Genomic DNA, 23372 nt, shown 5'->3' with positions numbered 1-23372 from the left:
ACCATCTACCCTAAAGTGGTAATCATAAAAACTACAGATCATAGCAAACAAAATAAGCTCTGTAGATGAAAAAATAAAATGTTATGGGTGTCAGACTATGGCGAGTTAAAAGACACACTTTTAAAAAGGTTTTTAAAGGGAACCTGTCACACCTGGACGTCCCTCCCTCCTGAACCCACCCTACCCCTGGATATAGACCCCCACACTTACCCCATCCTGCCAGTCCCGCTCCGGATGCCAGTCCCGCCGCAGAGATACGGCCGCCCACTCATCTGCATGCTCAATATGCAAATGAGCAGAGATGAGTCCGACGTCAATATGAAATCACTGCATTTCCTATGGACGTCAGACTCATCATTTGCATACTGTGCAGGTGGCCATATCTCCGCAGCGGGACCAACATCAGGTGCGGGATCAGCAGCATAAGGTAAGTATGTGGTGCCATCGAGGGGTGACAGGTTTCCTTTAATGTTTTAAAAGTAGTAAAACTCAAGAAAAACCTAAGGTGCTGACAGTGTGCTGTAACTGGCAGTCCCCAAGTAAGCATGGTACTGTTTCGTAATTTTCCGTGCAGTGGATTATGAATAATGCCAGGTCCCCGCGCGACCCGATCACCCCAGCGCATCCCCCACCGACCCCAGGCACTCACCACAGCCTGGAGGTCCGTGACAGCTGCAGGGTGACGTCGCGGGACCTGACGGGATGTGGAGAGCGCGGGCGAGGGGACAGGTGAGCGGCCGCTGTCATTCCGCCTCATGGCAGAAGCGGGCCTGTATGTACGAAAGAAACACTTAGATATAGTAAAATCTCTCAAACCAAATGTGTTGGAACTGTGGTGTAGGGGTAACTTTCCTGTCTAGAGACCTGCGAGCAGTTCATTCTTTGGTTCAAATCCCTGTTGAAATTGAGTGGATGGCTGCCATTTAAAAGCAAATAATTGCCGTTATTTTAGAACAACAGCTGTTGTTTTGAAATAATGGTCGTCATTTGCCATTAAATGACGGCCATCTACTTAATTTCAATGTTGTGGGAACATAGCCTTTCTGTGTTTTCAATCCACTCCTGGTGTTGGTTACAAAATACTGAGCAAAAATACTGTGTGGGAACATAGCCTTAAAAATTATACAATAATGCAAAAAAATAAATAATAAAGACCTCTATTTCATTTCCATCAGGGTATTTGAACCAAAGAATGAACTGCTGGCAGGTCTCTAGACAGGTGAGTTACCCCTAGACCACAGCTCCAACACAGTTGGGTTCAACTATTTAACTATATCTGAGTGTTTCTTTCAGACATAACCTGCCTACAGAGGACTAATCTGCAATCAGAGACACTGGCTGACAGCTGAGTGAGCAGGAGGCCGGGCAGCATTGATTATTCATTAATAAGAGGGAAGAGGAAGGAGTGGTGAGGAGTGCCAGAGTGTGGCACAAACAACTCCTCTTTTATTACTTCATTACAGTAGGATTGTGCATAATCCACTGCACGGACAAATTACCAAAAGGTACTATGCTTACTAGGGGAATGCCAGCTACAGCACACTGTCAGCACCTTAGGTAGGGCCCAGGAGCTGACAGATTCCCTTTAAGTCATTTCTCAACAATAATGTGTGTTACCTTTCCGCTGGTGCTGTAGGGAGCCTAGAAGACACATAGATTTCAGCATTTCGGTTGTATACATTTCTAGGCAGCACTGTAGCTGAATGTAAAGTCTGCAGATTTCCGGGTGGATCTCCCCATCTTCTGCTCTAAAAGAGAAAACACAGAGAAAGCTGAAGAGCAGCAACACATACACACAGTCATTCATATGTGCTGGTAGTAATGTGGTCAGTGCAGGCGACGGGGCTGTGAACACCCAGCAGGACACTGCTCTATGCTGAGAATAGTCTTTGCTGTGAGCCTATCAATGACGGGAGCAATGCACCACACCAGCCAGAGATACTGGAAACAGTGACTGCTCCGATAATTATGGATTCAATGCAATTATAAATGCATTAATGGAAAGGTATAGCAGAGCCAATGACTATTTCAATTATTCCTTTTGTTCACCGTCACATTGCTGCTTTTTTGTGGCAAGTTTTTATTCAGTTTTCAGAGCCAAGAATGGAATATAAAAATGAACACTCCTGACTCCTGCTTGATCCACTTCTGCATTGACAAAAAATGACCTCCAGAGTAACTTGGTGGGTAGGTAGGATTACTACATCCACTCTAAACCCCCTGGAGTTCACAACACTTTACCAGAACTGTGTTTCCCTCATTCTCAAAGTTCAGGCCCCTAAGGATAATAAAACTGTTTAAAGGGGTATTATAAAGAGAAAAATGTTTCAAATCAACTTGTGTCATTAAGTAATACAGAGTCATAAACTACTCCCATATTTAAAAAAAGTGATGTATTCTTTACAGTCTGACATAGTGCTCTCTGCTGCCACCTCTGTCCATGGCAGGAACTGTCCAGAGTAGTAGCAAATCCCTATAGAAAACCTTTCCTGCTCTGGACAGGTTCTGTCATGGACAGAAGTGGCAGTAGGGAGCACCGCATCAGAGCGGAAAGAAAACACCACCTACCGCAGGACATACAGCAGCTGATAAGAACTGGAAAGTTATAGTTAAATAGAAGTAATTTATAAATCTGTATAACTTACTGCAACTGCCTTTTATTTCCTTTCCGAGTTACCCCTTAAATACAGAATAATCACACAATACATTAAACACAAATAAGACCTTACAGTAAATGGCATTTTTAGCATTTAATCTAATTTTAAAGTTTGGGAAAAGAATTATTACACAAAATACATTGAGTAACTTTGTAAATAGGTTACATTACTTACTTTATACTGATCTAGAGGTACAGGCTGCATTTTTCTCCAGAGCTGCATTCAAAATTCTGCTGACTTTGCAGTTGAAACTTTGCAGTATTGCTGGGAAAATCCGCTTACAGCTTTACAGCTGTAACAAGAACACCATGGAGATATAGGAGTCTGGCTCTACCCATTTCATATGAAACAATAGGAAGGTTTTCCCATATTAATCTGACTGGAAAAAAGAACCAGCAGAACTCTGAATGCAGCTCTGGACTATAAGGATATGGTCAGACACTGTAGACTTGTTGCAGATATTTCAGAAATTGACCCAGTGTAGATAAATTAAATACAACAAATCTTCCTTGTGAGATTATGCTGTTAAACAGATTGTAATTCAGGTTTGGTACATGGTAAGTGATACATTGCTTTTACAAAGGTTACTCAAATCTATCTAGTGTGAGGCTGGGTTCACACTACGTATATTTCAGTATTGTGGTCCTCATATTGCAACCAAAACCAGGAGTGGATTAAAAACACAGAAAGGATCTGTCCACACAATGGTGAAATTGAGTGGATAGCCGCCATATAACAGTAAATAACTGCCATTATTTCAATATAACAGCCGTTGTTTTAAAATACCAGCAGATATTTGCCATTAAATGGCAGCCATCCACTCAATTTCAACATTGTGTGAACAGATCCTTTCTGTGTTTTTAATCCACTCCTGGTTTTGGTTGCAATATGAGGACCACAATACTGACTGAAATATACGTAGTGTGAACCCAGCCTGAATGTGTATACACACAGTAAAATAGTTTTCACTAGTGAACATGGTCTGAAAGATTACCAGGTTGTAGAAAAAAATTATTCTAGCCCTGTGTTCCTGCACTGTACTGGATAATGCTCAGTATAACTGCAGCCTCTAGATGGCAGTCCTTACTTTCTAGAGTTTTTTTTTTTATTCTATTACATGCTTCTTTTAAGTTGACTGTTTTTTCATTGTCCTCTGGGGGCAGTTTGGGACATTTTGTCTCATACACAGATATTTTACAGTTGTCCCTAATATCATAACATATTATAAAGCATGTTGAGGCAATGTTCACATATGGCAAGAACAGCGGCCACTGTCTCACATGTTTTTACAGCCGTTATTGTATTGGCCAGATGAATATCACTTGTTTTCAATTGGAATGCGGGCACATTCGGGTGTATCTGTACTTCGATTAGCCATAGACAACAATGTAAAGTACGGCTGGTAGCCGTACTTTACATTGTGTGCACGGGTTATTTTGTATTCACTGAACAGCGACCGCACAAAATAGACCTGTCAATTATTTAGTGTGGCCGCAGAGAACACCGGCAACAGTGTATACAGCATGTATACACTACGGCCGTTGTTCCATACACACTAATGCAATTCCATACTATCAATAAGCAGTGGCTGTTGTTCCAATGTGCAACAATGCCCATTGTTTATTGTAAAAATAGTGTGTGAACGTGGCCTTAAAGTGTAACTCCAGCTTTAACTATCATGTTACAATACATAGTTTGAAAATATATCATTGTGTTATGATCTGGCTCATAGAGAGCAACTAATGAGACACCCCTTTGGTTAAGGAGACTTTCTATCTAACTCTTTGGAGCAGTGTTTCCCAACCACAATTCCATGAAAAGATGATTTTTCTTAGAACATTGCCTGATGTTCCCTAGCAGGAAGAATTTTTACTTTTACAGATGGAACCCACAATCTGCCCCCCACAAACCATTTGTACCTTCTTATAGCTGCTTTTAATCCAAGATCTGTTCTGGTGTCTGCTCGGCAGGTGATGTAGTTATTATCCTAAAAAATAACTTTTAAACTTGCAGCCCTGTGTCAAATTGATGTGGCCTAGAGTGTCTGTGCATTAGACTTGCATCAGCCCTCCATCCCTCCTCCCCACCGTTTTCATCATTAGGAATGCCCCAGGCAGGTATTCTCCTATTCATCACTTGTAAGAACACTGCACATATGTTGGATTATTAAAGCAACTCTGTACCCACAATCTGACCCCCCCCCCAAACTACTTGTACCTTCAGATAGCTGCTTTTAATCCAAGATCTTTCCTGGGGTTTGTTCGGCAGGGGATGCAGTTATTGTCATAAAAAACAACTTTTAATCCTGCAGCGCTGTGTCTAACGGCCGGGTAATACACCTGTGCAAAGCTCAAACAGCAGTAAATGTTTCTGGATTATTCCTAATGATGAGGATGGTGGGGAGGAAGGACGGAGAGGTGGTGCTAGCCTAATCCATATACAAATGTAAGCCCCGGCCGTTAGACACAGCACTGCAGGATTAAAAGTTATTTTTATGACAATAACTGCATCCCCTGCCGAACGGACCCCAGGACAGATCGTGGATTAAACGCAGCTATCCGAAGGTACAAGTGGTTTTGGGGGGACAGATTGTGGGTACAGAGTCGCTTTAAGGCACCTGTGCAGTTTTTAGACAAGTGATGAATAGAAAAAAAAGCTGGGAGTAGGTGCAGCTCACTTAAGTAAATCTCAATGCTGAGGTTAACAGAAAAATGCTAATACCCAAGCATAAACAAATTAATATAAAATAAAAGAAAATGTATCTGTCCTCTAAGCATTAAGTGCTAATAGGGTGTTTTAATCACAAACATATCAAATCCATAAGCCCCAGGGCCCTTGTGGTGTAATAAAATCCAAACAAATATTTAAGAAATAAAATACAAAGCGGTAAAATAACAATATCAAAGTCCTTAAAACATCATACTTCAAGCACACAGTTCATATAAGCTTCATTTGATGGGTAATCTGGTCTTTGGATTCAGATCTGGAGAGTTACTCCCATCATCCTCTCAATAGCTTGCAGCAATGCCTGTCAGTGATAGTGGACAGATGAGGGTTATACTCCTTACCCACTGTCCTTGTGCAGCACTGCTGATGCAGCAAAATTTAGTTTGCTTAAAATAATATATGCAATGTTCCTCCTTATATAGGGTATATATATGTATCTACAACCAGACAAATAGTACTGCCCTCCTGGCGATCTCTCTAAAGTACAATGTTTATACTCAGTCTCTCTGGCTTTACAACTGCTAGTTGTCATAGAGGGAGAACTTATGCTACGTTTACACGGATCGATTATCGGGTGAATTATCGCGATAACGATCGAATTCGAACAATAATTGTACGTGTAAACGCGGCGAACGATCGATAAATCGTTCATTTTGATCTTTTAACATGTTCTTAAATCGTCGTTCATCGTTCGCAAAAAATTCGTTCACTGATTTTACCTATGTGTGAGATTGGCTTAAGCGATCGTAAAACGATCGGAAAACGAATTTTCGGTACGGTATATCGTTCCATCTAAACGCTGATCGTTATAAAAAAAAAATTGTTACTTCGAAATCGTTAATCGTATGATCGGGCCAATAATCGCCTTGTGTAAACGTAGCATTAGGGTCCGGTTACACACACAGATTATCTGACAGATATCTGACAGATTTTTGCAGCCAAAACCAGAAATGGATTTAAAAAAAAGAGAAATCTCAGTCTTTCCTTTATGACCTGTTCCCTGTTTATAGTCCATTCCTGGCTTTGGCTGCAAAAATCTGGCAGATATCTGTCAGATAATCTGTGTGTGTAAACGGACCCTAGACACATGCAAGTCGTTTGGTGCAGGTGCACCTCTCACCCATGCAGGATCAGCGTGTCCTCCGGGGTCACCGGCGTCCCGGTCTGCCCTCGGTAAGTGTGTTAACGTCACCAGCCTTGTTTTAACTCTGCTCCAAAGCGGAGTCCGAATTTCAGAACACATCTTGAATATTAAGAAGGGAGATAAAAATTATCCTTTATCCTCTCATTTCTCACAGCAACATGCGGTTCATTGGCACCAAACGGGTTAAATGCTGAAATAGAGTTGTTTGGCCTTTTGTGACATATTCTGATGAAGTCCCGATGGTCATGGCCATGGTGGGTTGTGTGCCTGGCTGTCTTATCAGCGCCAGAACCGACCATGCGTGTGACCAACGGGCATATTTTCACCACCTTTATTTATACTCACATATTTCTTATGTCCAGTTCTTATGTATATCATTGGTATTGAGGACAGTAACATGTTTACATTTTTGCATTTCCTTTTATGTCTGTATGTTGGCTTTTACATTTGAGAAGATACACGCTATGAATATAGACCTGTGAAGGACTTGTATGCCTCTCTATATATAGTCACATGTTGTTTACTACCAAGGCTGATAAAATATGGCCTGGACTAGCTACCAAGATGGGAATCCATGCAATCCAGCCCATGTTTTGAAACTCCCCTATAAGGGGTATAAGTAAGAATGGAGGTGCCATGGAACACATTGGCCACTGACGAAGGGGTGCAGATACCCCAAAACACGTCTGGCAGTCACCCCAACATTTGTCTACACCCCACAACAACAAATCTGAGTGCACCTCTGTATCCACTTTGCAACTGTACAAGTCCAGAAGGAGTTGGCCCGGCTATCACTCTGTTTATATACCAGCAGCGGGGCCCCGCTTTGGAGCAGAGTTAAAACAAGGCTGGTGACGTTATCATACTTACTGTGGGCAGACCGGGACGCCGGTGACCCCGGAGGACAGGCTGATTCTGCATGGGTGAGAGGTGCACCTGCACCAAACGACTTGCATGAGTCTAAGTTCACCCTCTATGACAACTAGAAGTTGTAAAACCAGAGAGACTGAGTATAAACATTGTACTATAGACAGATCGCCAGGAGGGCAGTACTATTTGTCTGGTTGTACTTACATATATATACCCTAAGGAGTATAACCCTCATCTGTCCACTATTACTGACAGGCATTGCTGCAAGCTATTGAGAGGATGATGGGAATAACCCTCCAGATCTGAATCCAAAGACCAGATTACCCATCAAATGAAACTTATATGAACTCTGTGTGCTTAAAGTATCATGTTTTAAGGACTTTAATATTGTTATTTTACCGCTTTGTATTTTATTTCTTAAATATTTGTTTGGATTTTATTACACCACAAGGGCCCTGTGGCTTATGGATTTTATATGTTTGTGATTAAAACACCCTATTAGCACTTAATGCTTAGAGGACAGATACATTTTCTTTTATTCTAAGAATAGGAAAAAACATGCCCAGGGGCATTCCTAATGGTGAATATTGTGGGGAGGAGAGACGGAGAGGCGTTGCAAGCCTGGTCACAGACACTCTAGACCACGCCAATTTGACACAGGGCTGCAAGTTTAAAAGTATTTTTTACTGCATCACCTGCTAAATAAACCCCAGGACAGATACAAGCGGTTAGGAGGGGGCAGATACAAGGGGATACAAAGTTTCAGAAGCTCCCCCATATTAATAACTTTTTTCAGTGCTTTAAATCATTATTTGCTGTATACATATTATGTTTACCAATGTAGTTTCACCTATTTCATCAAAGTAATAATGTAAATGGGAAGGACTTGCAAAAAGGCTCTTTTCTTGTTATATCAACTATAAATAATTACAAGGTTTCTATGCTGATCTGCCTACCCATTTTGTATTTCTCTCTATTTCTAATAATTGCCCCAACAATAGTCGCCAAGCTGTTTATCTATTGTCCTGTAGCCCATGCCAGCCTTGTGCAGGTCTACAATTTTGTCCCTGGTGTGCTTAGACATCTGTTTGGTCTTGGCCATGGTGGAGAGGTTGGAATGGAGGAGAAGCTTCTTAAAGAAAAACTAACAGGTCTGTGTTAGCCAGAACTCTTGCTGGTTGGTAGGCGATAAAAAAAATTATTTCATGCAATAAAATGGTAATTCATTATTAATTTAAAAAATCATACAATGTGATTTTCTGTAATTGTTTTTTTTATAGATTTTGTTTCTCACAGTTGAAGTGTACCTTAGATAAAAATTACACACCTTTTCATTCTTTGTAACTGGGAAAACTTGCAAAATTAGGAGTGTATTTAATATTTATTTCCCCACTGCATCTAGCTGTCTAGCTACTAGCTTTAGTCTACCTCAAATTTTAGGATATATATAAAAAAAATTATATATATATATATATATATATATATATATATATATATATATATATATACACACACACACACACACACACACAGATCATACACATCTGATGTGTTTATCTCATTTTTCTAATTGATTTAACATACTGTAGCTCCCTTACACAAATGGTTGCGTCAGGGTTCATATTAACCCTAGCTATATCTATATGTCCACATAAGACAATTCTCTATGCATGATAAATACGGATATCTCTAAACAGCCATCATAGTTACCAAATAACATCAGTATACAAGAAGCAAATATTCCCCCCATACATATTGCTGCCAAAGCTTTAGCTATCCACGCATTGTGGTAATTGTAGGTTTGCAACTGCTGGGGGACAGCAATTTGACACCTGTAAACACAAATATTACTAATTATACCAGCATATAAAGGGCAATTAATACCATCACACCATTACCACTACCCCCATACAGTGACTGGATAATGCCACTTGTACCACTGCTGGAGGGGGATGCCTACATGGGGGAATACTACCTACTTTGGAGGGGGAGCTGCCTGCAAAAAGTCTAAGGGTACAAACACACACAGTATATGCAGCAGATACGCAGCAGATCTGCAGCAGATTTGGTGGTGCAGATTTGATGCTGTGTTCAGTTATTTAGATCTAATCTGCTGCGTATGGCAGCAGTAAATACGCTGCGTATACAGTGTGTGTGTTTGTACCCTAAATACATGTTCTGCTGATAATATAATTTATTATTGTGCAGTTACATCCAGTAACTCACAGGGGGCGTCTTCTCTACGTGAATTACAGGTGATGTTTTTGCTAATCAAAGTTGTTTGTTTTTCCATTTTCTCCTTCATCGGACCCTGCCTTCATGAAGACTTCTCCTAGTGATGCCTTATCGGGTCAGAGAAAATACCATTTAGAGTAGGTTCACACTGTGTTGTTGCAGTCCGTATAACAGATATATTTGAAATGGTTTGCTTTAACCATACACAAAAAACTGGTCAACTATACATTTTGATCTTTTTTTTTTTTAAATAATGAATGTCAATGGTTAAACGGATCCAAATGGACGCACACATTTCAATCAGTTTTTTTTTTCCTATTAAACCGATGTGATAAACAGACTGCAAAAATACAATGTGCCTCCCCTTACCTACCATTTGTTCTTATGCTCTGCCTTCAGTAAATTAAGATGTTGTACTGTATTCTTCTACACGGTTCACATTACACATCTTATCGTTTTCTTCCCTCTATGAAAGCTTTTCAGAAACCGACCAAGTCATCTCAATTACTGAGAGTCAGCAATATCATTCTTAATTTATTTATTTTTTTAATGTAGCTTTGCATAAATCTTAATGTTTTATTGTTAACTGGGGGCTTAAACCAGTCTCCTGAGTCATGGTAAAGAATATTTTCTGCACTGAAAAGAGATCAAAGAGCTAATGAATATTCTGCCATTCATTTAGTTACGCATTAAGAAGGAGTGAAAAAAAAAAGGAGAGATGAAAGTATTAAATAAAACAGTATCAGCCATATCTTCAGGCAATAACTACACAGCTAGGAGAGGGATCAGACTACTGCTGTACCTAAACATTGACAAGTATCATCAGATGGGCACAGCATTCGCACCATGATTTGTAGGACATGGATAAGAAGACCTGTCACCAGGGGCTTGGAGATATGTAGTGAGGGAAGTGAATTGTGGGAACTTTATTTTACATAGTCTTGGATTTCACACCATATTATCCCTGCATCATTAAAAAAACAGCTTCCCATAATCCTTAGGATTGACCATTACTATTAGATTGGTGGGTGCAAGAAGCAAACACACTGCTCTCTGCTGTCCAGAGCAGTAGCAAATCCCCATGGCAGTTCATGTCGGACAGAGGTGGCAGCAGACAGCACAGACTGGAAAGAATACACCACTTACTGCAGGACATACAGCAGCTGATAAGTATTGGAAGGTTTGAGATTTTTAAAGGGGTACTCTGGTAAAAACCTTTTTCTTTCAAATCTAATGGTTTAAGAAAGTTATATGGATTTGTAATTTATTTCTATTTAAAAATATCAAGTCTTCCAGTACTTATCAGCTGCTACATGTCCTGCAGGAAGTGGTGCATTCTTTCCAGTTTGACACAGTGCTTTCTGCTGCCACCTCTGTAAATGTCAGGGAATTTCTAGAGCAGGAATTGCAGAGCTATTCACTGAATAGCGGGCACACAAAATAAGCAGTGCACACAAAGTAAGTATGGCTCAAATCCGCACTTTACATTGTTTGATATGGTTAATTGGAACGCGGGAACATCCAAATGTGCCCACATTCCAATTAACATCAAGTGATGTTCATCTGGCTGATACTGCAGTACCGGCCGGGATTAACATCACAGACAGCAGACGTTCTGTATGTCACAGAACGGCCGCTGTCTTACAGCATGTAAATTCGGCTTCAAGTCGCTATTATAATGCAGATAAGTCCATACATGTACAAGGAATGGTCTCGGCACTAGCAGAAAATACATACCTGCAAGATCCTGGCACCTGTGGATTGCTCACCGCTACTGGACCAACAAACAGCTTGGTGTTGCTCTACTTCACAGAGAACAGTCTGATCATTATGCACAATGTAGAAACGAAGTGGCACTCACCATATGCTGATAAAAAACATACTTTATTACATGCGTTTAAAAGTGGAGCATGGACACTGACAAGACAAGGCTACAGCAGTTCCGTGTGCATGCGCAGCGTGCTTTCTCTGGCCCTTGCATCACTAGCTAGTCCAGCCTTTTTAAAGTCACAAACACTCAAAACAATTAGTAACACTTATACTTATGTAAATATACATACAACAAGATACATAAAAGGGTTAATCGTTTTCCCCAAATAATAAAAGCCACAAGTACATAATATTGCGTACACCACATATGAACTGCGACAAGAAATAAAGTAATAAGAAGAAATAAAGTAAGCAGCACAACTATTATTCACTATTTAAAAGAACAATTCTTTTCTTCATAGACTGTGGCTTGTATTGCAATTCACTTGAATGGGACTGAAATGTAAAGATGGCTTCACACAGGGCATGAAAAAATGCATTGGGTGTTTAGGGGGGAGAAAAATCACTGCGGTCTGATGTTGTTCAGCTGGAAAGTATAAAATGCTCTACCTACAATGTTTTTTGCAGCATTTTTCTCTTAATTGGGGTATGTTTAGGGGTCAGTGATAGTCTATATATGGTGTTTTTTTCCCACTTAGTTTTTGGTGTTTTCTCTTGCATAGACCTCCATAGGCATTTTCATGTACAAAAAACACGTGTACATGTGAAGCCCTCGGCCACACCAGGTTGCACGGGGAGTTGGTGGTGTTTCCCTCTGCTGGGTCAGCTGGTACAGTGGTGTAGAAGCTGAGTGGGTCTAGGCAGTGTCCACCCAACCTGCCCCCCCCCCCCCGATCAATCCGCCCAAACTGCCCACATTATAATCCGCTACTGCCCCCCTACCCCCAATAAACACTGCCTGCCTCCCCTCCCTGCTGGCCCCAATAAACATAATGTTTGGTCCCCTGCTGCTACCCCCAGTAAGCATTGTCCACCCCACCTCCGCTGCCCCCAATAAACATATTGCCACTTGTTCACCCGCTGTTGCCCCCAATAAACATATTGCCACCTGGTTTCCTGCTGTTGCCCCCCCCCCCCCCCCCCAAGGTCACAGCTGCATAGAGGATGTCAGGAGAGGAGGGGGCTGATCTTATAGGGGAAGTCACAGGGTCACAGCAGCACAGAGGATGTCAAAGGAGGGTGCTGAACTTATAGGGAAGGTCACAGCAGCACAGAGGATGTCAGGAGAGGAGGGTGCTAATCCTAGAGGAGAGGTCCCTGCAGCACAGAGGATGTCAGGAGAGGAGGGTGCTGATCTTATAGGGGAGGTCACAGGGTCCCAGCAGCACAGAGGATGTCAGGAGAGGAGGGTGCTGATCTATAGGGGAGGTCATAGCAGCACACAGGATGTCAGCTGGCCCCCTCTATAGCTGGCCCCCTCTTCCCCCCTTTATAGATGGCCCCCTCTTAAAGATGGTCCTTCTCTTCTCCCCTTATAGATGGCCCCCTCTTATAGATGGTCCCCCTCTTTCCCCCTCATAGCTGGCCCCCCTCTTCCCTTCCCTCCCCCCTTATAGATGGTCTCCCTCTTCCCCCTCTTATAGATGGTCCCCCTCTTCACCCCTTATAGATGGCCCCCTGTTATAGATGGTCCCCTTGTCCCCCCCTTATAGATGGTCCCCCTCTTCCCCCTCATAGATGGTCCCCCTCTTCCCCCTCATAGCTGGCCCCCTCACAGATGGTCCCCCTTCCCCCTCCCTGTGCACAGCAGATAACACACACAAAAAGAAAAACACAACACAATTCACCTGCCGTCCGTTCCCCCATCGAGCCTCCTGGTCTGTCCCCGACTGATGTGCGACTGCCAAGGGTGTCCCGTCCTATCCCCAGCAGCGTGCGCATCAGAGAGCTCTCCATCCGCCTGTGGCTGTGACTTCTGGCGCACGGGGAGCTCTCTGATGTGCGCGCTGCCAGGGATAGGACGGGACACCCCTGGCAGCCGCGCATCAGCCGGGACAGCCGGACTCTTGTGACCTCAAGCAAAACAATGCTTGCGGTCACAAGAGAGTGCAGTGGCGGATTATAATGTGGGCGGCATGGCATAGGCCCCCCCGGAGCCTTGGGCCCACATTATAATCCGCCACTGGGTCTAGGGTCCCCCCAGGGCCTTGGGCCCACATTATAATCCACCACTGGGTCTAGGGTCACTTGGGCATTTGTCACGGTAGCCTGAAGTGGTATTGGACCCACTCCAGACAGTTGGCACGGCAACAACACAGTAAGAAAAGGGGTAACCCAAGTGTACAGATGTGTGTAGGAGGAAGCCAGAGTCTAGTGCGTTGGCAAAAATAGAACAGTTTACTGGAGGTAACCGTAGTGCAATACAAGTGAATGGGTGTCTGGATACAGTCCCGTGCAATACAATCGTTACAATAACTTAGGTGCGCACAGTTGAGGTAGAGAGCAGGTGCTTGTACTAGTAGGTGTTTTGCAGTAGAGAGAGAGATAGAGAGATAGAGTTGCCTGAGGGGCCCTGCCCAATGTAGTAATGTGCTCTGCCAGAAGAGTTTGAGTGACCAGAAGAAGTGAAAAGACTATTCGTACTCACAGATTATTTGTTAGTTCTTGACCGTCTTATGCTCCCTAGTTGTGGGCTATCCGTCCTAGGTGGGTAGTATGAGCCCCAGACCTTGGTTATCTTGACGAAGCAAACTCCCGGGCCTTCCCAGTTGTCTTTCACAGTGCAGTGGGATACATAGACATACCGTAGCTTTGTCCCACTGGGGTCAGTTCCTATAGCTTTCAGGTAACTGCCCTGCATGTTTTAGAGAGGTTCCTGGGGTAGCCAGGTGAATCCCTGTTTTGCTTCTCTCCCCTGGTGAAAGCTTAGCACTGCATAGTTGGTTGGTGGCATAAAGAAAGTAAGTCTTAAGTTGTTGTCCTATGTCCCTGACAGGAGATCTGGCCAAAGCCAGGCCCAGGCTAAACTTCAGCAGAGACTTGTCTGTTTGCTTCCTCTCACACTGAGAACGTGACTAAGACTAAAGACTTCCTCCCACCAAGAACTAACTTCTCCTACAGGGGCTAACTAAACCCTCCGGTGAGTGCTGGGGGCTGTGTCCGTGTGGAAAAAAAGAGAGGATAGGATAGAGCAAGAGGGAAAGCACCTGCACCTGTAAGTGGTTAGAAGACAAGACGTGCTACAAAACAGTTAACCCTGTAGTTTCTTTAGCTGTGAATAAGGTTAGACAAAGGCAGTAGTAACACCTAGTGGGAAAAACACAATAATACACCATCTCCCACTGAAACTGAGGGACATGTCAATTATTTGAGCGGAAAGCGTGGAAGCACCCTATACATAACATGGAGACAGTGAGGTACGCGAAATTTAAAGTGGAGTATGCGACAGGATATCTGAGTCCTCTCGGAATCTCTGCCACTTTTCCTCAATGTGCACGTACCCTTAGTGTTGGCACCCTTTGTCTTTACAGCAGTATCAGTTCTTCCAGGTACTTGCACACAGTGCATGAGAAGGATCTTGGCAGGGAGGCTGTTCTATAATGTTGGAGAAATAACCACAGATCTTCTGTAAATCCATCTGTCTTTTCGTGTAATCCTCTGAAAAAACCTCAAATCACATTTTTTTTATAACAAAAGAAAAACTACATAAAAAAGTTTTTTTGAGCCACAAAAATTACAAAAAAGGTCTAATACCGACTCTACCTAATGACAGGAACGGTGCGGTTTTTGGAAGACAGTAGAGATGTTTTTTTCTAATGTTATACAACTAATGGCTGGGGGAAATCGTCCTGTAACTTTTAACATATAAACTTTCCATCAAGCCTCATCCTGAAACACATCTTCTTATCAGACGTCTGGGTTACTTATTTATCTTGCCCAAGGATACAACACAAAGCTGCTGTCTACATACAACTGTATCCCATGCAGAGAGAAAAGCAAAACTGTGTCATGTCCCAAGGCAAGAAAAAAAAACTAACTGCATGCTGATATAAATACAGTGCATTGTGGGAAATCAAAGAAGAAAGCCGAAAAGTGAGAGGAAAAAAGCTGGAATTATACTCATCACAAGGCAGATGGTTGATATTATATATTTATATGTACTGGTTCAGTAACAAGAGAAAACACACTGACACCGAGCACATTAAGAGTCAGAACAAAACCTGCACATTTCAGGATCTTTAGGCCATGTTCACGTGCTGTAAACTAACGTCCACCATTTGAATTTGAAATAACAGCAGTTATTTTCATTCTTCTCTGATTTCAATTTAAGTCTATAGAAAAAACGGCCTTTGGTTCACACAATAAATAAAATATATATAACAGCCACTGTTGGTTGCAGCCATCACATTAATGTTTGTGTCATTAATTTGCAGCCACTATTGTGTGAACGGTGGCCGTTATTTTAAGTTGTTCACACATAATACATTTTTTTAAATCAATGGACTTTTTAATTAAAGACACACCCGAAGGGTCATCTTTGACTTTAAACTAGAATAATGTTCCAATGGCCGTTATTGCAATGAAGGCCATTAAAACATGCTAAACTACAGCCGTTGTTTGGTACTCAAAACAATGGCTGTTATTTTGGGTATCAAATAGCGGACATTGAAAATTGTTTTTCAATTTTATTTTTACTTAAAAGGGGTACTCCAGTGAATTTTATTTTCTTTCAAATCAACTAGTTTCAAAAAGTTATATAGATTTGTAATTTACTTCTAATTAAAAATTGCAAGCCTTCCACTACTTATCAGCTGCTGTAGGTTCTGCAGGAAGTGGTGTACTCTTTCCAGTCTGACTGCTGGGACTTGCCACCTCTCCTGTGTGAACGGCATTCAAAATGTCAAAGACTGAATCAGGACGTACAGTATGTATGTTCTCTAAGCCGCTTCATGGGCACTGGGTGATATAAGTATTTGCTTAGTGAGATTGCACATTTATATGTGCTGAAATTTGCTGGGCAAATGAAGATTTAAGCTTTTTGCAAAAAGGAAGTGTTGTATGTGTTTCTTTTTGGAACAAAGTGGATAATTGTTGCAGCTAATGCTGCGTTTACACGTAACGATTATCGTGCGAATTTGCGTGATAACGGTCGAATTGGAACGATAATCGTACGTGTAAACGCAGCGAACGATCGAACGACGCACGATAAATCTTACATCGTGATCTTTCATCAGGTCAGCAAATCGTCGTTCATCGTACGCAAAAAATTCGCAAATCGTTCCACGTGAACAGTCGTTCGCCGATTTAACCAATGTGTGAGATAGGCTTAAACAATCGCAAAACGATCGCAGTGCAAATTTTCGTACAATATATCGTACCGTCTAAATGCTGATCGTTATAAAAAAAAAAATCGTAAATCCGACATCGCTAATCGTACGATCGGGCCAATAATCGTTACGTGTAAACGCAGCATAAGGGCCCTTTTACACAGAAAGATTATCTGACAGATTATCTGCCAAAGATTTGAAGCCAAAGCCAGGACTGGATTTGAAAAGAGGAGAAATCTCAGGCTTTCCTTTATGACCTGGTCTCTGGTTATAGTCTGTTCCTGGTTTTGGCTTCAAATCTTTGGCAGATAATCTGTCAGATAATCTTTCTGTGTAAAAGGGCCCTAATGGTGCATTTACACAGGCAGATTTATCTGACAGATCTTTGAAGCCAAAACCAGGAAAAGACTATAAACAGGGAACAGGTCAAAAAAGAAAGACTGAGATTTCTGCTCTTTTCAAATCCATTCCTGGCTTTGGCTTCCAAAATCAGTCAGATAAATCTGCCTGTGTAAACGCACCATAAGGGAGCGATGGTAGTGAAACACACTAATTACCCAAGTGCTGGATAGGATTCCGAGTGAAATCCTCGCCATGAACTCCACTCAGAATCCCGCCTGCCTCAGTGTTTCAATGTAATGTATAGGGCACCTCTGCTCTCTGCAGCTCTCCGCTCATAGAATTGACATGTCATCTCTTTGTGAATCAGATGTTAGAGCAGCAAACAAAACTTGGTAATTATAATTACATTACTTATGGAGACATTTGTATTTTTATGTTATGCAGGAAGGGCAGCCATGTTGGATGTCACTTGAATTAGCTTTTCAGGCTCTGTTGGTAATAGTTTTATTTTTTCATAATGTTTAATCATCAGCAAAGTGACACTCCAGCTTTTAGGAAGCCGATTTCACCAATATAATCATGCCTACTTGGTTTAACAACATAAATATAGAAAAATAACAGTACAGTGGTACCTTGGTTTAAGAGTAACATAGATTAAGAGCGTTTTGCAAGAAGAGCTCAGTTTTTAAAAATTCTAAGAACATTGCTTTGGTGCAGGGCCGTCTTAACAGAATTATGGGCCCCTGGGCAGAGGTGCGAACTGCATATAGGCCATGTTGTCTCCCTGTATACTGTATAATACAGGGAGTCTGTGTATACTGTATTATACAGTATACAGGGAAACAACACGGCTTATATATAGAGAAGGGCAAAACAACATGTCTCATATATACAGAGGGGCAACAAAATGACTATTATATGTGAGAACCATGTTGTTTCCCTGTATGTATACTGTATACAGGGAAACAACATGGTTATCATATATAATAGTCATGTTGTTGCCCCTCTGTATATATGAGACATGTTGTTTGGCCCTTCTCTATATATAAGCCGTGTTGTTTCCCTGTATATTGTATTATACAGTATACAGGGAGACAACAATGGAGTGATATATACACACTCAGGAAGAAGATAAGTATATAATACACTGCTGTATACACTGAATGGAGATATATACACACTCAGGAGGATAAGTATATAATACACTGCTGTATACACTGAATGGAGATATATATACACACTCAGGAGGAGGATAAGTATATAATACACTGCTGTATACACTGAATGGAGATATATATACACACTCAGGAGGAGGATAAGTATATAATACACTGCTGTATACACTGAATTGAGATATATACACACTCAGGAGGATAAGTATATAATACACTGCTGTATACACTGAATGGAGATATATACACACTCAGGAGGAGGATAAGTATATAATACACTGCTGTATACACTGAATGGAGATATATATACACACTCAGGAGGAGGATAAGTATATAATACACTGCTGTATACACTGAACGGAGATATATATACACACTCAGGAGGAGGATAAGTATATAATACACTGCTGTATACACTGAATGGAGATATATATACACACTCAGGAGGAGGATAAGTATATAATACACTGCTGTATACACTGAATGGAGATATATATACACACTCAGAGGAGTTACACCCCCGATCCCTCCCCCTCCCTGTTTACCAGTTCACCCACGGCCCTGTCTGCATCCCTGCAGAGAGCACTCCCATGATTAACACCTTCCCTGCCAGCTAGCCTCCCCCCTCTGGTATCAGCACATACTCACTCAGGCTTTGTGCTTCAGGCCTCCAGCTTCTCCTTCCTCTCAGGGCTCTGCTGGTGACGTCACTCTCCTGCTCCGCACGGGAATGCAGGGGGTGAGAGAGACCTCTAGTGACCGGAAGCAGAATGCAGCTTCCGGCCACAAGAGCGAGCTGTGCACAGACCCTATGTACCAGCGCTGATCAGGAGCACTCCCAGTTAAAGGGCCAGGGAACATGTCACAGGGCAGGGGCCCCCTAGGACGCAAGGGCCCCCGGGCAGCCGCCTACCATGCCCAATGGGTAAGACGGCCCTGCTTTGGTGTAAGTGCTCCCTGTACTGGGTGGAAGGGGGAGTGGGGGAGGGATGTTCTGCATAGCGTGGTCTACAGCTCTGTACTCTGGCCCAGGAAGTCTCTCTCACCTTCCAAATCATAGCAGATCCATTTCAGGCTGGGGCTTGTATCAGGGGACAGGACTGTGAGGTAATCTCTTCATAGCTGTAACCCCTCTCTCCCCAGACAGAGAGTGCTGCGTGTATGTATCCACATCTGTACTGCTCATTCCTTCATGCTCCCTGCAGTCTCTGTCAACCCTCGTGTTTTTCCTATCCTCTCCTTCCCTGCTATAATGTGCCTGCATTGACACTCAGCTATACATACTGCTACTATAATGTGCATGCACTTACACTCAGCTATACACACTGCTACTATACGATCCCGGAACGAATTATGCTCGTAATCCAAGGCACCACTGTATATCTGTAGGTGAAATTTATATATTCTAAAAACTCAGTTGAAAATCTTTTTTTTTCCAAATTAACTGGTTTCAGAAAGTTTTAGAGGTTTGTAATTTACTTCTGTTTAGAAATCTCAAGTATCTCCATACTTATCAGCTGCTGTATGTCCTGCAGGAAGTGCTCTATTCTTTTAAGTCTAAAACCGTGCTCTCTGCTGACACATTTCTCCGGGACAGGAACTATCCAGAGCAGGAGAGGTTGGCTACTGCAGAGACAGAGATGTCAGCAGAAAGCACTGTGTCAGACTTGAAATACAACACTATTTCCTTCAGTGTGACTGTGGGAGTACTAATCCTTTTCCCTGACTGCTGGAGGTCTCATACCTACCTCTTCTTATACAGTAGAGTCTGAAGATCGCAGATAACACTGATTAATCATTCCTGTTTCGGATAGTGGTGGCAGCAGAGAGCACTGTGTCAGAGTGGAAAGAATCCACCACTTTCTGCAGGCCATACAGCAGATGATAAGTACTGGAAGACTGGAGATTTTTAAATAGAAGTACTTTACAAATTAATATAACTTTGTGAAATCAGTAGATTTGAAAGAAAAAAATTGCTTTTATATGCCAAACACTAGATCATGGTAGTTCTAGTGACTCACTTAGGCCTAAAGCTGTTGTATACACTGACAGCTACAGACAGTTTTTCTCTGGGAAGGTGGCACCTTCTTAATAGAAGCTATAATATATACGGTAGAAGTGTTAATGAAATATCACGCTGTAACTTAAAATGTTAAATATATGCAGTATGTTATGGCACCTCTAACTAATGTTTTCTATGTAAGTTTTTTTCTTGTCCAAACAAAACCCTTGCTTTATTCACACATGGACTCTCTGATTGTGAATGCAAGAACGGGCTTGTAGGATCAGAGAAGTTATGAGACTACAACTCCCAGCATATGCTAAAATCTCAGTGATGTGCACTACAACATTATGGTACACAAGGCAATTCTTTTAATAGCATGACAGATATTGTCACAGCTTTGTCTTGGTTTTTTTCTACTGTAAATCCTATGTTGGAAGGAGTCCAAAAGTTATTAGTTGTCTTTTAATTTTTGCCACTTAGGCACATGCAATGTAGCACTGCTCTACCTTCTTACAATGACCGGCTATAGAAAGTGATTAGTGGGCATTTCCTATGCACTGGGACGTTATGCAGGAAGTTCTAAGCATGGGGACAGGCACCATTGTGATGGCACCAATATAATAACAGATGTGTACATTGTCTTTTGCTTCCTTGATAACTTCCAAAAGTGAAAACTTTTTGTGCAGATAAACCATTTAAAGTGTAACTACCATTAAAAGAAATTGTATATGGGTCGGGGTCCGGGTGCTGAGAACCGCGACGGTGGCTAGAACAGGCAGTCTATGGAATTCTACTCCCTGTAGCAGAGATGAAGGGGCAGGGTGCACGCTCTCTTAGTTCTAGCTATCGGCGGGGTTCTCAGCAGCCAGACCCCGACCAATATACACTTCTGACATGTCGCTATGAAATGTCAGAAGTTTTTGTAAAATGGTAGTTACACTCTATACTATCCTAATAAATAGGGTTGTCCAGGTAATTAATTTAGGGGGCCAGGGGGCCTGGTTAGGGTCTTGATGTTAAAACCCTGGCGGGTCACTAGAATGGGCATCCTAATTGCATTTTGCACATTACGAGAAAGACTCCTAGGGTATGTTCCTTTTATATTAACCAAACTATGGCTGTCCGTGGCCACAAACGAGTGCCAGTCAGTGAGGTCGGCACTTATCGGCACAACTAGTCAAGCGGCCTGGCTGCACGAACAATCACTGTATCGTTCTTGTGGCCATTTAAATCTATTGCTTTCAGCTGCACATCTCCCTGTATACACAGGGAGATATCTGGCCAATAGTGATAGATTTTAAAGCTCGCACAAAAGATGCGATCAGCCGAGGATCAGGCATTTTTCTGCTCCTGAGCTGATAGCTATCACTTTTACACAAATTGAGGAGGGCTTCTAGCAATGCTAGATATTCAGCCCATGTAAAAGGGCGCTAAAGGGGTACTCCATCAAATCAACTGGTTTCAGAAAGTTTTAAAGATTTGTAATTTACTTCTATTTAAAAATATCCAGTCTTCCCATACTTATCAGCTGCTGTATGTCATGCAGGAAGTTGTGTATTCTTTTCAGTCTGACACAGTGCTCTGTGCTGCAACCTCGGTCTCTGACGGGAAGTATCTGTGATAAGCAATCTAATGCATGTAATAGTCCCCTAGGGGGATGTAATTTTTTTTTTTAAGCTTTAATATTGCATTGTGCATTTTTTAGTATCTGATCTTATAAAATATAATGGCGTGTCCGTAGAGTGAACAGCGTAAACGAAAAACACAAAAAGTGCCAGAATTGCTGATATACATTACATTATATTTCTGAAAAAAATAAATAAATAAATAAAATTACCATGGTACCATTGTGGCGCAAAAAATAGGTAAAAAAATAAAAATGCTATGGCTCTTAGAAGGGGAAAAGGAAAAAAATAAAATGCAAAAATGAAAATTGGTCTGGTCCTTAAGGCCAAAATCCACTGCGTCCACTGCGAGTTAAAGGGGTAGTTCACAAAAAATTTTTTCTTCCAAATCAACTTCTGCCATAAAGTACCAGAAATTTGTAATTTACTTCTTTTACAAAAAAAATCTCAAGTCTTCCAGTACTTATCAGCTGCTGTATGTCCTGCAGAAAGTGGTGTATTCTCTCGAGTCTGATACACAGGGCTTTCTGCTGCCACCTCTGTCCATATCAAGAACTGTCCAGAGCAGTAGCGAATCCCCATAGAAAACCTCTCCTGCTCTCCAGACTGGACTGCATGCAGGACATACAGCATCTGATAAGTACTGGATGATTTGAGATAGAAGTAAATTACAAATATGTGGCATTTTCTATATGAGAATTAAACATCCAAACATGAGTGAAATACATGTAAGGATAAGAAAAAATGTAGATGTAGGCTTTATTTAATACCCTTCAATATTTATTGCAGTGCAGAGAAACCACCTTGGGAAGAGTTAAACATCAAGGACGTCGGAATTCGAGAAAAAAAAGAGAAATGTGAATGGGGATATGGTTTGATGACATAGAGTAAAAAAGACAGGAAATATCCAGAGGCTAAAGGCGGCTTAGAAATGAGGAAAATGTAGAAAAAGTGTTTTTATAGAGGTAACAAAAGGCATTGAAAAAAGCAGAGAATGTAAAAGCCATGTAAAGCCGACAGATCTGCAGAAGGCATAAACAATACATGAGCCCATAGCATGTACATTTCTCACCTTACTTTGCAGAATATATAGCCTTCTATGAGAGCACTACAATCATAGACTTTTAACATGTCATCTCGTCGACGCCGATAGAACTTTTACAATAGAAAATGGTTGGATGCTGGCAGAGAAATGTTGCTGGGTGGAAATAAATTCTACAGTACCGAGAGAGTGGATTTGTCAGGGGAACAGGAAACAGGTTACAACAAAGACACATCTACTCTTAGCAGTAATGCTATCTATGCCTTTGGACAGACAATGCAATTTGAAAGGCTCTGTATCTAAAGCTTGAAAGGATGCAAGCTTTTAAGAGAAATAGGATCCTCCAATCCTGAAAGGTTCCCATATTAAAGCAAATAGCTGTAAAATTATACATCAAAAAAACATAAAGACCAATTTATGCACACAGCTGACACTACAGGGCCCGAACAAAGAGAC

General features: G+C 41.7%; 1 protein-coding gene across 7 annotated transcripts in view; it reads right to left on the bottom strand.

The window, feature by feature from the left end:
- Positions 1-23372, bottom strand: part of RGS7BP (regulator of G protein signaling 7 binding protein) — an 89551-nt gene that overhangs the window by 21060 nt on the left and 45119 nt on the right. For 5 of the 7 annotated variants that reach the window (XM_069964598.1, XM_069964599.1, XM_069964604.1 and 2 more), the window contains one exon: positions 1618-1748. In XM_069964598.1, coding sequence (XP_069820699.1) covers positions 1618-1748 — 131 coding nt within the window. Of the gene's footprint in view, positions 1-1617; positions 1749-11370; positions 11501-14903; positions 14969-18892; positions 19022-23372 lie in introns of those variants that run through there. The other 2 variants (XM_069964602.1, XM_069964603.1) reach the window with 2 other exon arrangements.

This window comes from Dendropsophus ebraccatus, chromosome 3 (assembly GCF_027789765.1).
Source record: "Dendropsophus ebraccatus isolate aDenEbr1 chromosome 3, aDenEbr1.pat, whole genome shotgun sequence".
Taxonomy (NCBI): Eukaryota; Metazoa; Chordata; class Amphibia; order Anura; family Hylidae; genus Dendropsophus; species Dendropsophus ebraccatus.
Note: the sequence above shows the minus strand (reverse complement) of the source record. Positions and strands in the feature narration are given on the sequence as shown.